At 33.1% G+C, this 12299-nt stretch overlaps 2 protein-coding genes across 10 annotated transcripts; both read right to left on the reverse strand.

Annotated features, from left to right (window-relative positions):
• Nucleotides 1-2093: 2093 nt before the first annotated feature.
• LOC104215333 (uncharacterized) lies at nucleotides 2094-4069 on the reverse strand. Of its 2 annotated transcripts, none has more exons than XM_009765110.2 (4): nucleotides 3843-4069; nucleotides 3689-3753; nucleotides 3475-3541; nucleotides 2094-2529 (listed from the first exon to the last, which is right to left on the reverse strand). In XM_009765110.2, the coding sequence occupies exons 1-4, from the start codon at nucleotides 3928-3930 to the stop codon at nucleotides 2369-2371; spliced, it is 381 nt and encodes a 126-aa protein (XP_009763412.1). In that variant the 5' UTR covers nucleotides 3931-4069; the 3' UTR covers nucleotides 2094-2368. The 2 variants fall into 2 exon arrangements, with proteins under 2 accessions (XP_009763412.1, XP_009763411.1); XM_009765109.2 differs by having other exon boundaries at nucleotides 3475-3544.
• Nucleotides 4070-6364: 2295 nt separating this feature from the next.
• LOC104215334 (uncharacterized) lies at nucleotides 6365-11771 on the reverse strand. Of its 8 annotated transcripts, none has more exons than XM_009765114.2 (6): nucleotides 11678-11771; nucleotides 10671-10730; nucleotides 9220-9269; nucleotides 7638-8854; nucleotides 7017-7534; nucleotides 6365-6711 (listed from the first exon to the last, which is right to left on the reverse strand). In XM_009765114.2, the coding sequence occupies exons 3-6, from the start codon at nucleotides 9236-9238 to the stop codon at nucleotides 6603-6605; spliced, it is 1863 nt and encodes a 620-aa protein (XP_009763416.1). In that variant the 5' UTR covers nucleotides 9239-9269; nucleotides 10671-10730; nucleotides 11678-11771; the 3' UTR covers nucleotides 6365-6602. The 8 variants fall into 8 exon arrangements, with proteins under 8 accessions (XP_009763416.1, XP_009763413.1, XP_009763415.1 ...); XM_009765111.2 differs by having other exon boundaries at nucleotides 9220-9318; XM_009765113.2 differs by lacking the exon at nucleotides 11678-11771 and adding an exon at nucleotides 11484-11538 and having other exon boundaries at nucleotides 9220-9318.
• Nucleotides 11772-12299: the final 528 nt, after the last annotated feature.

Genomic DNA, 12299 nt, shown 5'->3' on the forward strand with positions numbered 1-12299 from the left:
GCGTGAATTTGTGAGCATGTCACTTTCATGTGATATCAGCAGCATTATATCTTTTTGGGCAATTGAAAAAAGGTTGTATTCTTCATTGGATTTACAGAGATGTACAAGTGTATTTATCGTTAAAAAGTTCAAAAGTAGGGGCAAAATGAGACCTTAAAAAAGTACCGCAACTCAGACCAATTAACTGTATAAGGATGCCTTGGGATTTAGAGGAAATAATGCTGGTTTTTCAGTCAACACATCAAAAGGTCAAGTAGTTGAAGCAGACGGTGCAATACAGCTGAGCAAGAAAAACCAATAATTCTAAAAATACCCCTATGCCAGGCAGGCATGTTAACCATGAGCTGCCTGGTTATTCCCACTTATAGTATAGGAAATAGATATAATTTTCGGCAAAGGAGGTTCGGCTAAATCCCCTTCCGTTCATCTAGCTCCGCCCTTAGTGAATGATCCGATTTGATCAATTCAATCATGATGTTGATCGGGGAAAAAATCATATATATATATATATCAAGATATTAAAGATCAAAAGAAGAAGTTAATATGCAAATAAATTGTGTCATACTCGATTAATATTATTTCATAATTGGAAGCCCATCGATTAATCTATTAATACGCAAAATAAAGCTATTAAAAAGGACTAGAGGATCAGTTGGTTTTCCTCTATCACTCCAAACTTTTTGCCAACCAACGAACCATTCCAATTACCCCCCATCTATATCTGTCCTCTTCCTGGTCATATCTTAAATTGACTGTTTATAGGTTACTATTATCTATTAGTAACCATTATTTTCTTTTTTCTGTCATTATTTAAAGTAAGAAACTTTTTTATCTTTTTTTTTAGTTCTCTAAACACTTAGCAAATTAATTTCTTAATTGACATATACTTGTCTTGCTTTTATACTTTCTTGCTCAATCATATTAATTAAGTTTCTCCATGAGCTGAATACAATTAGTGTAGAACAATTTTGGAAGAAGAGTACAATCAAACCTAAGAGTCATCTTCTATAGCAGCACTGTTAGGTGTTTGTCCTGATTTTCTTATCATATTTGATAATTTTTCTATCTCTAGAAGAAAAAAATAATATATTTATCATAGTTGGGTTTTCCTTCTTTTAGAAGAAAATTACTCCCTCTATCTCATAGTATGTGTCGTGCTTACTAAAAATGTTTGTCTCAAATTATTTATCATTTTTGAAGTTCAAGACAAAATTGATTATATTTTTTCTTTTTTAACCTTAATAATCAATTGCATTTACATTTAGTAAAAATATGGATAATGTCATTGATAGAGATGACACATAAATTGAGAAAATATTTCATAAGGGTAAAGTAGTCAAAAACTATTCTTTCTTAAGGAGCGTGCACATGAGAATCATGAGACATATTATGAGACGGAGAAAGTATAAATTTTCTTTTTTGGAGGAAAATGTTTGGACTTCTACAAATTGAGGTAGCCATATGGGTTTGAGAGTCTTGTTTAAGGGGGAGAATTACGGGACAAGTGTTAGCCTATCGCTTGTGTTTGTCTCTTCGTGAGGTAGTTCTCTCAATATTTTGTACTCTCTTTTATATAGTGGATTGCTAATCTCTGTCTGTGAACGTAAGTCAATTGATCGAACCACGTTCAAGGTTTGTTTTATTACCTTCTTGACACCTGATTATTTTGATCCGAAAAAGCACTTCACTATAATAATCAATTTTTTTTTTAAATATTATGTTATAATATATGTTATTTACAACAGCACTTCAACAAAAGAGAGTGTTATAGGAAAATTTGATTGTATTAACTTTGCCTAGAAGCAAAGTTGCACCCATTTGCATCGGAAACTTAGAACTCGAAACTATCAAAAAAAAAATTCCTTAAATTTTATAGTCGACATAGTTTGCATTTTTCAAGGATTAGTTAAACACATCCCTCATGGCCAGATACTTACATACATGCGCCTAATGTACGGAAAACTTGTCTTTCGAGGAAAACTAAAATTAAAATAATAACTTGTAATGTGTGAAACACCAAATCTCAAAATATTGGGGTTTGAGAAATTAAACTAATTTGACTGCTTTTATAAAATTGTACACTAATAAATAAACAAAATTTGTCCCCTTGGAACTAAGGTAGAGGTTTCTTGTTAGTAGCAAAAGTTAGGGTTTAATGTCGGCCATAAACAAAGGTACAACACGACATAATCCTCATATTCTTATAAACTCCTAATTACAACAAAACATACACTTCATTTTCCTAATTAGTCAAAATTGTATTCCCAACAACTATATTTTTCTACTAATATATATATTTTGGGAATCACTATATAATAATAGTAAACTAATCAAGTTAAAATAAAACCTAAATTAAGGATCTTGAGTTTCATGGGCGAATTGACTTGTTATGTATAGGACGTCGTCTTCTAACCCAATGATAATCCATTGTAAAGAAATCAGAAGTGTCTTTCCCTTCAACCCATTCTTGTCTTGTCCCTTTTCTTGCATGAACCATGATTGCAGCTTGATCTTGCTCATGTTCTTTACCTGGACAAGTCACAAACATGTCATTAGTTACTTTCTCCGGTCTCGTACAGTCAAACAATATCTATAACGACCTCATTTGTTTAAAAAAAATTTAAGTGTTGTAATAAAGTATTGTTATAGAAAACATATATTATAACATAATATGAAAACTTGGCCGTTATAGTTAAGTGTTGTTATAGAGGATGGTTATTACACAGATGTCTGACTGTATTAATAGTTTTGACAAACTAATGAATTTGTTTCAAAACATTTGACGATTTGGAAAATAATAAGAGATTATTTAATAAGTATGTTTTTTTTTCAAATATGTTTTTACTCTAGTTAGTGTAGTGTTAATTAAGTTAGATGTTTAAAGAGAGAAAATTATATATACACTTTTATGATTAAGACTATTATAAATGTCTTTCTTAAGAAACGTAAAGAAACATTTAAGAAAAGATAATATGAACTAGAGGAAGTATTTTAACTAAATTTGTTAGTCAAAAAGTGGACAAATCGTCGAACTAGTTAAACTGCGAAGTTAAAAAGTAGACAATTCGAAACATAAATTGCGTACTTTAAGATTCTGCACCATATAATATTAAAATAAGTAAAAAAGACTACGCATGAAATTATGGAATATCAGCATATCAATGGAAAGCTTAGTTAGTTAGTCAAAGTACAGGATCTTTCAAAAATTGAACTTTTAGTCTTTTAGGCCATATTATTAAAAAAAATGATGAAGCTAGTCCTGTACTTTTCAGTTATAACGGAAGAAACTTGTATTTATCTCTTAGATAGGAACATATATACGTCATGCATGAAACCCTGTTAATGTTAATATTACCATACAAGACTAAATTGATACTATATGTATAAACACAAGCACAAACATATATTCTGCATGTTTGCAACACATAATTAATCATATAGCGAAACAAAAAAATAAATAAATAGGTGCATTACCTGGTAATGAAACTTGGTTTGCAGTGTTGAATGGGACCAAATGCTTTTGATCTCCCTTGCTTTTCACCTGCTTCATACAAAAAACAACATGTCATTTACATGAAAAAGCACAACCATATACTGAAAAATATTAAAAGAAAAAAAGAGGGAATCCTAGCTTATTCTCAAGAATAGAAAGGAAAATAGAAAAACAAAAAGTAAATTAAATCATTACATTTGGCTGTTCATTGAGCTTCATCTTCCTAGAACTTGAAGAGAGAGTCATCTTCATTTCGTGATCTGCCAAAAATTACAATAAAATGAAGTTAGCATGATATATGACTGGAAAAAAAGAAGACTTAAGGGATAGAAAGAAAATGATGAAATACCTAACAGTGGAGCAGCAGATGAAAATGAAGATAACATGAATAATGAGAAACAAATGAGTAGAGTAGAGATGATTCTGATGATTTCCATTCTTATAGTTAATTTGTTAACTGGCTAATAATGAAAGTGTCATTCTTTTGGACATTAAACTTGCAATTTATAGCAGTCAAAGAAGTAAGGTAAAAGGCTAAAGGCCACAGAGTCCAATGAAAAGAAGAGAGAAAGAAAACATACACAAAGCACAAAACTCATAGTTCCAAAAAATAGAGTAGGTGTAAAAATACATATTTTTTGAGTTTTTGCCTTTTTAGGAACCTTCACACCATTTGGGTTGATTTTGTGTTACCTAACATCCTACCCTTGTAGGACCATTCATCCGTGAGGTTGTGTATGCTGACAAAATTGTTACATTTCTTCACGTATGTCTGTCTTAGCAAATTCGATGTGATAATTTAATTTAATTTTCTTTATAATTGTGCTGTCTGAGCCGGCTTACACGTACCTCGACTAACTAGTTCTATAGAGTATCTGCTATCTCTCACCAACAAAGTTATAGATAATTATGTTGACTATAGTTTGGATAGATGAAAGGAATCGCCTAGTGTTTTTTTCTCCGGTGAAATTTAAACCTAAGAATTCATAATAATTTAAGTTATGTTTTGAAAGAAAAAGAAGTTCATGACTTGCATTATATTGTCCTCTATTCGTTTTCTTCTTTCATCTTTGGTTTCTCTCAAATGTTTCTTTTGTTTTGGGTACATTGTAAGATTTCAAGAAAAACCAGGGTTGGATGTAGTTTCATCAAGATATAACTCCTTTCAAGAAGCTTAGCATCAATATCATGTATTTCATCCAAATAAAAAATAAAATAATTTCACATTTTATCCCAAGGTTATTATCTTTTATCTCTGATATCAACGACCAGCTATGTTCATTTATAAGTAGCTCATTACAATAATTAGCCAATTCATGAAATATTATTAATATTAGCCAAATATTACTAATATTAGCCAATTAACTATTTGTAGCAAAATTAGGTCAATTTTTTTTTGAGTGGGTGTTATTAGAATAGATTGGATACATCTTAAAGAGTTCGAATCTCAGTTTTGGGATGATTTGGTGAAGTTTTGAGGTGGTTTGAATTGAAAATTCGAAGTAAAACTCGAACATGAAAAAATGATATGTGTATCACACTGTGTATCATTTGTATATGTATAATATTTGTATCAATTATGTATCACATGTATTTTCATGTATACTTGTGTGTGAGATACATGCATGATACATGCATGATACATGTGTCGCAGAAGAACTTTTTTGAACTCGATTTAATTACGAATTTTGATACAAAATCAGTCCAAATCACCTCCAATCTTCATCAAATTTTGTATATTGACTTATCTATATATTTTCAATGAATTTCAACTATACACATTGAAAAAAGTTCCTTTTTTGCTTAGACTTTTGGAATATTATATTTTTTTTGTATTTCATTACCTTATTTGGTACCTCATTCATGAAATTTCCTTTCCATCTTGCATCTAATGTTGCTAATCATGCTTAAAAATATGGAGAGAGATTTTTGCATGTGATTCTTTGAGATAAAAACCCTTATTTATTTAGTTTTTCAATTTTTATATGTGCTTGACTAGTTTTGGTAAGCTTATGACTAATGGCTAGAGGTTGGTAAGTTGAAACTTATATGGGACATTTGTGTAAGTTTCCCTACTTTCTTCTCCATACAATTTGCGGGGATTAAATAAAGCCTAGTTGGAAGTCATTAGGCCACCGAAATCAATTGAATTATGAACTCTAAAATCAGTAAATTGTTCTTCCGTATAATTGTGTATAATTAATGTATAATATATATATATATATATATATATATGACTAGAAAAAGTAAACAGTGAATATAATCGGAGGTTTGTGTAATGACCCCAACGGATATTCAGAGATAATTTTTAGTGCTCAACACAATGGGCCTTGACCAAAAGAGTCCAAGGACAGAAATTTCCTAGCCAAGGCCTTGCTCCATCAGGCATTCCTACAACAGGTGGCTCTGTTCCCTCAATAAATGAGAAGCCCACATTTGTAAAGAATTACATGTCCAAAATTGCAAAGAACAAGAATCAGTGGCAGTAACAAGAGAAAAGAAGGGACCTCTTTTTCTTTCGGTTTAACCATCCAGTATCCGATTCTACTAAAAAGGGCAGTCCGGTGCACTAAGTGGCCGTTATGCGCGGGGACCGGGAAAGGGTTGGACCACAAGAATCTATTGTACGCAGCCTTACCCTGCATTTTCTGCAAGAAGTTGTTTCCACGGCTTGAACCCGTGACCTCCTAGTCACATGACAACAACTTTATCAGTTACACCAAAGCTCCCCTTCAGTATCCGATTCTATTGGCCCAACTAATTCACATTCGCGCCTAGTAAGTCCACTAACAACAAATATGGTAATAACTGACAATAGCTAACCCAATCTGCAACAATATACATACTAAGAACTCTCAAGTGAACAGTAGATGAGTATATGATAGATTGTATAAGGAAAACAAAGATGCAAGAAAAGTTTTTACATCTGCAGCCTCCATGTTTAATAAAACAAACTCTAAAGCCATGTAAAACCTACCAAGAATAGCATGCCACCCCCTAAGAGAATATCAACATGTATACTTACAGTGCTCAAAATGTTCAAGATTTAAGCTTTTGTATATTTTGCATTAAGATCCTTATAAATAGAATAAATAAAATAAAAAAGAATTTAGAATCTACAACACAGAAGACCCTGCCTCCAACCCTTTTGTTTCCGTAAACGCCTCCTTTCTGCCTTTGCCATTCTTATTGGACTGCTATTCCATTCATTTTGTAAGCTGCAAAAAGAAAAGGAAAATGTTAATCACAAGTTACTAATCAGGATTAAATGGAAATGAAAAGGAAACTTAAGTAGAAATGACACCAGGTAGCCACTCTAAAGGGCTGCTATTAGGAATTAGTCGGTGCGTCCTGAATTTCAATTTTTCAGGACAAAAATGTTCTGAGTTGTCCTGAAGTTAAGACTTTTAGTTTAACTTTTCAGGATAAAATAAGTAATGGCTAATCTCTGAATAGCATCCCTGAGAATGACTATCTGTGCACTTGCCAGAAACTTAAAGCATGAGAAGTAGCAAAGCATTACACTGGGAAGGCAAAGGATCTGGCACTGGTTGTGCTGGCATCTGATCGAAGAGAGATGCTCCCAGAATACGCTATAGGCCCCGAGTAAGTAATAGAACCTGATGCAGGAATTACAGAAAAACTTGCCTCTCCATCAGCAAAATGACCTTGGTCACCTGGTGGAAAGTTATCAGAGAGTTTATCTTCAAGATTAGCCACATTTTGGGATTTTTGGTGAAGATTGTCAGCAGTATTGTCCACAATGTTATGAGCTTGACTAGCAGCTGAAAGACCATCAGAATTACCATCCTTGTGAACGGCGATGACCTTTGACATGAGAGAATCTTCAGGCAAATTTTCAACACCTTTTTCCTTGCTTTTGTTGGAGTCTGGCTTGGTCGAGTTGAAGTCGAAAATACTAGCTCCAGTTTCCTTCTTGCTATTGTGAAGTACGTTGGAAGCTGGACCACTCTTGTTTGTCTCATCAGCTGCAGAGACCACTGCAGTCTGGCTTTTCAAAGTTGCTTGCTCAGAAGGCATCTGCAGTTCAAGAAACTAAATCCTCAACAAATTGTCAACCAAAAGAATGTGTCCATATACGCCTATACTAATAGGCCGATCTGTAAATATAATAGCAACATACCTGATCAGGTTGCAGAGCAGAATGATCACCATCAGAGTTAGTTTTTTGAGAATTATTAACTTTGGACTCCTCCAAACGAACCACGTTATTAGGAGATGATGCCTTTTCTGATGCATTAGTAGCTTTTCCATTTGCAGTACATTTTGAGCCAAAAATCATCATCAGATCCTCAAAATAAGAATCCTTATCAGCATTTTTGTTGGCATTATCTTCTGCGGAGGGATTGAAACAATTTGGAACGAGTGCTCCAGTAGCCTCTTGTTCTATATCACGAGTCATAGCATCCTTCTTGGAGTCTTCGACAGATGAAACTTTCGACACAGATGAAGTGAGCGACCCCTCATCGACACTTTCCCTTGTGTTGCTCTGCTGGTCTTCATCAGCACCAACAGAAACGGACGTGCTAGGTTGATCATCTTTCCAGCTTTCAATTAGAACTTTATCGACTGCAGGTACGCCTTCATCCATGCATATATCTTTAACAATGTTAAAATTACTCTCTCTGTAGCAAACTGTCAATTCAGGCAGATCATGATCGGTGACGCCTTTATCGCTATATAAATTTGTGTTATTCTCAAACAACTCTGAGTGAGAGGTAAAAGGCGAATCAGATTTTATGGTTTTATTTTCTTTGTGATCAAGGAAATCAACAATCATGGAGCACTCGTATTCTGGAATATTCCATGGCTGATCTCGATCTTTTGTATCACATTCAAATGGATTTCCACCCCTCTTGGTATTGATGATATGCGACAAGCTTCCATTTTGATCATCCGTCATACTTGCAGCATCAATTTCATTTGTGTTACTTAAGGGAAAGTCACAGGCAAAAGGATTTCCACCTCTCTTGTCAGCGATTACTTTGGACATGTCTACATTTTGATCGTCCCTCACACTAGAAGCTTTAATTTCATTGTTGTTATCAAAAAATATAGAATCATCAAGTTCAGGAACTTTCCAGAATTCATTTCCATCTTCTCTGTCACGAGCCAAAGGGTCTTTGCTATTGTCATGGACATTTGTATTCGCAAAGTTTTTTGTTGGAAAACCTAAAGAATCTTCCTCCTTGTAACCATTTGAATGACTTAATATCCCATTCTGACTTCCCTTCATGTTAGGCTTCTCTTCAGCTGTGTCAAGGACGCTGTTGTTGCATTCAAATGTTTTAGAATCATGCACAGAGACTAGGTTTGAATCACAAAACAGAGGATGGTTATCTGCAGTCGAATTTAACTTCTCAATGCAGGGATCAAGATTTGTAGGAATAATACATTAAAAACTATCAAAAAAACTCCCAAAGTAAATATATCTTAGAAATAAAGGAGTACTATAAGAAAACATTGACATTTCAACATTTATCAAGTGAATTTTTATTACTTGAAACTAAAATAGGAAAACAAAAACGTCGGTTGAGCACTATGTTACAATGATTCTTCAATTTCCTTAGCATACCCATGTTAATCAGGTTTGATACGAGTACTTTCGTGTTTTTTTTTTAACTTTGTACTTATTTTCAAAACACCCTAAAAATTGCCAAAAAAACTGCAGTGCACAAAGAAGAAACAGGAGCTCGAGTACACACCAGATTTCATGGTTTGCATCAGCTGGTAGAGTCTGGAGAATTCTCAAAAGCTGTGAAGCAAACATCAAAGTAGCCAGGAAGAAACACAGACTCAGAAACCTGTGTCAATATAAATTTCAAGAATATATATATAAGAACATTGGTTTAAATCTCCTGCAATCTCCACTCAGATTTTAGCACATGCCCAGCATAATTTTGAAGAAAATGCTAGAGTATTTACTGCTTAACAGCCCAAATGACACTAATAATACTGAAAATAGTGGCCAAGAATGCCACATGAAGCAAACTTGGGCTCAACAGGTTAGAGATACCACTACGGCAGAGTATTCCACGTCCACGTAGGGTCCGGCAAAGGGTCACACCCAAAGAGTGCGGGTTTGAGATACCACTATCTAATATAAATCAACCTTTAAAGTTTAATGATCCGTTTAGTGGTGGATCTACTAGACACAGCGAGTTCAACAGACTGTATATGTGTGTGAGAAGAAAAAAAAATTGGCACATATATAAAGAGTAGAACCTCACTGACTATAAATCCTGAATTGCTTACAGTGAATTGATGAATAATTAAACACAACTAGAAGAAAGTTCAAAATAACTAAAATTCAATTCAAGCGAATAGTTCAACCTCATGGCCAGAAAACAGGTAAGGCTCAGACTTGTATGCCACTCATAAGTTAATAGTCTCTTCAACATAGGATTCCCACTTTTTTGCAGAAACTCAAAGAAACCAAAAGGTGCTAAATCATCTCAATCATAAGATGCCCATAATTTAAAATAAAACAAAGTGAAATCAGGACCTCATCTTTATTTTATCTTTTTGTGACTTTCTTTCATTTAATTTTTTTTCTGTCAATAAATAGTGAATTTGAAGGAGAGCCTTGGCATAACTAGTAAATTGTTGTCATGTGACCAGGAGCTCACGGGCGTGGAAACAACCACTTGGAGAAATGCTAAGGCTGCGTACAATAGACCCTGGTGGTCCGGCCCCTCCCCAGACCCCGTGTATACCGAGATACACGAGAGCTTAGTACACCGGACTGCCCTTAAATAAAAAGTGAATTTATGTTTCAATGGCAAAAACCACAAGGAATCTTAACTTTGTCCAATTTTGAAAAGGACAAGAAATGGTCACCCTTTTGAAAAATTTGTCCAAAGCTCAAATGAGTTCATATTTAAAGATCAATCACCACCATCCTTTTTGTTATTTAGCTAAATTACCTAATCATTTCTAACTAGATCTGTATTCTAATTCTTTAATTCCAAAATCTCTTCATAAAAAGTTAACCAAAAAAATTTAAAAAGAAAAAGATTTCCTCAGAATGATACATTCTGACAGGTTGTCATTGGATCCCAAGAAAATTCACAATCTCATAAACCATATAAAAATAATTACTTTTAAATTATTTAATCAAATGATTATTAATCAAATGATTAGCATATAACTTTACCTGGCTAAAAGTGGATCAAAAGAATTTTCCTCTTTATCCCTTTAGTACAAAGTTCTTCTTCTGCAAAACATAAAAAACACCAAATTTCATCACATTAAATACATAAATAGAACCTCACTACTTTAAAAAAAACATGAAATACGAGAAAAAAATCCAATCTTTGCCATGAAAATTGAAAACCCAACTGAAGAATCAAAGTAAATATGAACCAAAGATGTGACACACATAAAAGTGGCAAATTTCATCAAATTAAAGAGATAAATACTAACCTTAGTACTTCAAAAAGAATCTTAAAAAAGAATGAAATACGAGTAAAAATCAAATCTTTGCTAAAAAAATTGAAAACCCAACTGCAGAATCAAACTAAATAAGCAGATCAATCTAAAGATTTTAACAACAATCCTAATACACAACAAATTCGAAAAATTAAAATAGAAAAAAAAAACACCTTAATTTGTCTTGTTATGAAGAAGAAGAAGAAGAAGAAGAAGAATAGAGATGAGATGGAAGTCGGACAGTTAATATACACTCAGGTTATAAAACGACAAAGATCATGCCGTTTTATTTTGCTTCTTTGAAGAAATATAGAAAGAGAGAAACTGTATGTGAAGTTAGAAAACGCAATGGATGTGAAAGAAGAATAGAGAGAGTGGGAAGCCAGCAAATATTAACACAGGCTGTGTTACACAGCTCCCCAAGTTTACATAAAAGGTCAACTCTTTCTCTATATGTATATGTATATGTATATGTATACAGAAACATATATATCTGAAAAAATACAGTGTGCAATTAATGTAAGGATACTTATCTTACATGATGGTGTACGTGAAAAAGAGAGAACAGTTGGTGGTGGTCATAACTCATAAAGGTGCAACCCACGAAGAGGAGCTTATAAAAAGACATTAATTATTGTTGTACACTCAATACATAAAGGGGGAAAAAGAGAAAGAAAAACAAAAATAAAAGAATAAGTATATATTTATATTCGAAAAGGGCGGCAGAGTTACCGGAAAAACAGATCAGCCGATTCAATACTCCGGGGACAGAGCAGTATTAAATCAAAGGGATTAGATCCATAACTAATACTGTCGTAATAAAAACTGCAATCTAAAAAAGAAACTGTAATGGAGAGAGGGGTGGGGGTAGGGGTCTGACAATGGAATCTTGGAGAAGATCAGAAGAATGGAAGAGCTGACTTTGTTTTATTTTTATGGAGAGCAAAAGGACAAGAGATGGTCAAAAAGGTTGGTGAATTGGATTGGAGCTGTTTGGTTGTGATTTCTCACATTTTTGTTTCTTTTCCCTTATATTTTCATTAAAAATATAATATTTGGTGGGCTGCATAAAAATTAAAAAGTATTTCTGTATAGGATTTTCGTGTAACTATTTTTTCTTTTTGAATTTATCCTAAAATAATATTTTTTATATTTAAAAATAAATTAATTTTAATTTTATTATATTAACTATATATAAAAAAAAATTGCACTATCAAATTAAATTGATCTATAAGAGATCGTTTGGTAGGGTGTATAATGATAGTACTAAATTGATGTTAGTTATGCTGTAATTATTTCTTATCAACTGTTTGGTTTGGTGTATTAAAGATTGTGAAATGGTAGTTATACCTTT

The sequence above is a fragment of the Nicotiana sylvestris genome, chromosome 10 (genome assembly GCF_000393655.2).
Source record: "Nicotiana sylvestris chromosome 10, ASM39365v2, whole genome shotgun sequence".
Taxonomy (NCBI): Eukaryota; Viridiplantae; Streptophyta; class Magnoliopsida; order Solanales; family Solanaceae; genus Nicotiana; species Nicotiana sylvestris.

Excerpts from the sequence above, each read along its gene's own strand:
- LOC104215333 (XM_009765109.2), bottom strand. The coding sequence starts at position 3,930 with ATGGAAATCATCAGAATCATCTCTACTCTACTCATTTGTTTCTCATTA. Across the intron at positions 3,545-3,688 it reads AGCTCAATGAACAGCCAAAT|CAGGTGAAAAGCAAGGGAGA; the intron begins GTAATGATTTAA and ends TTTTGTATGAAG. Across the intron at positions 2,530-3,474 it reads AAACCAAGTTTCATTACCAG|GTAAAGAACATGAGCAAGAT; the intron begins GTAATGCACCTA and ends TGACTTGTCCAG.
- LOC104215334 (XM_009765114.2), bottom strand. Across the intron at positions 7,535-7,637 it reads CTGCTCTGCAACCTGATCAG|ATGCCTTCTGAGCAAGCAAC; the intron begins GTATGTTGCTAT and ends CTTGAACTGCAG. Across the intron at positions 6,712-7,016 it reads AGATCCTTTGCCTTCCCAGT|CTTACAAAATGAATGGAATA; the intron begins GTAATGCTTTGC and ends TTCTTTTTGCAG.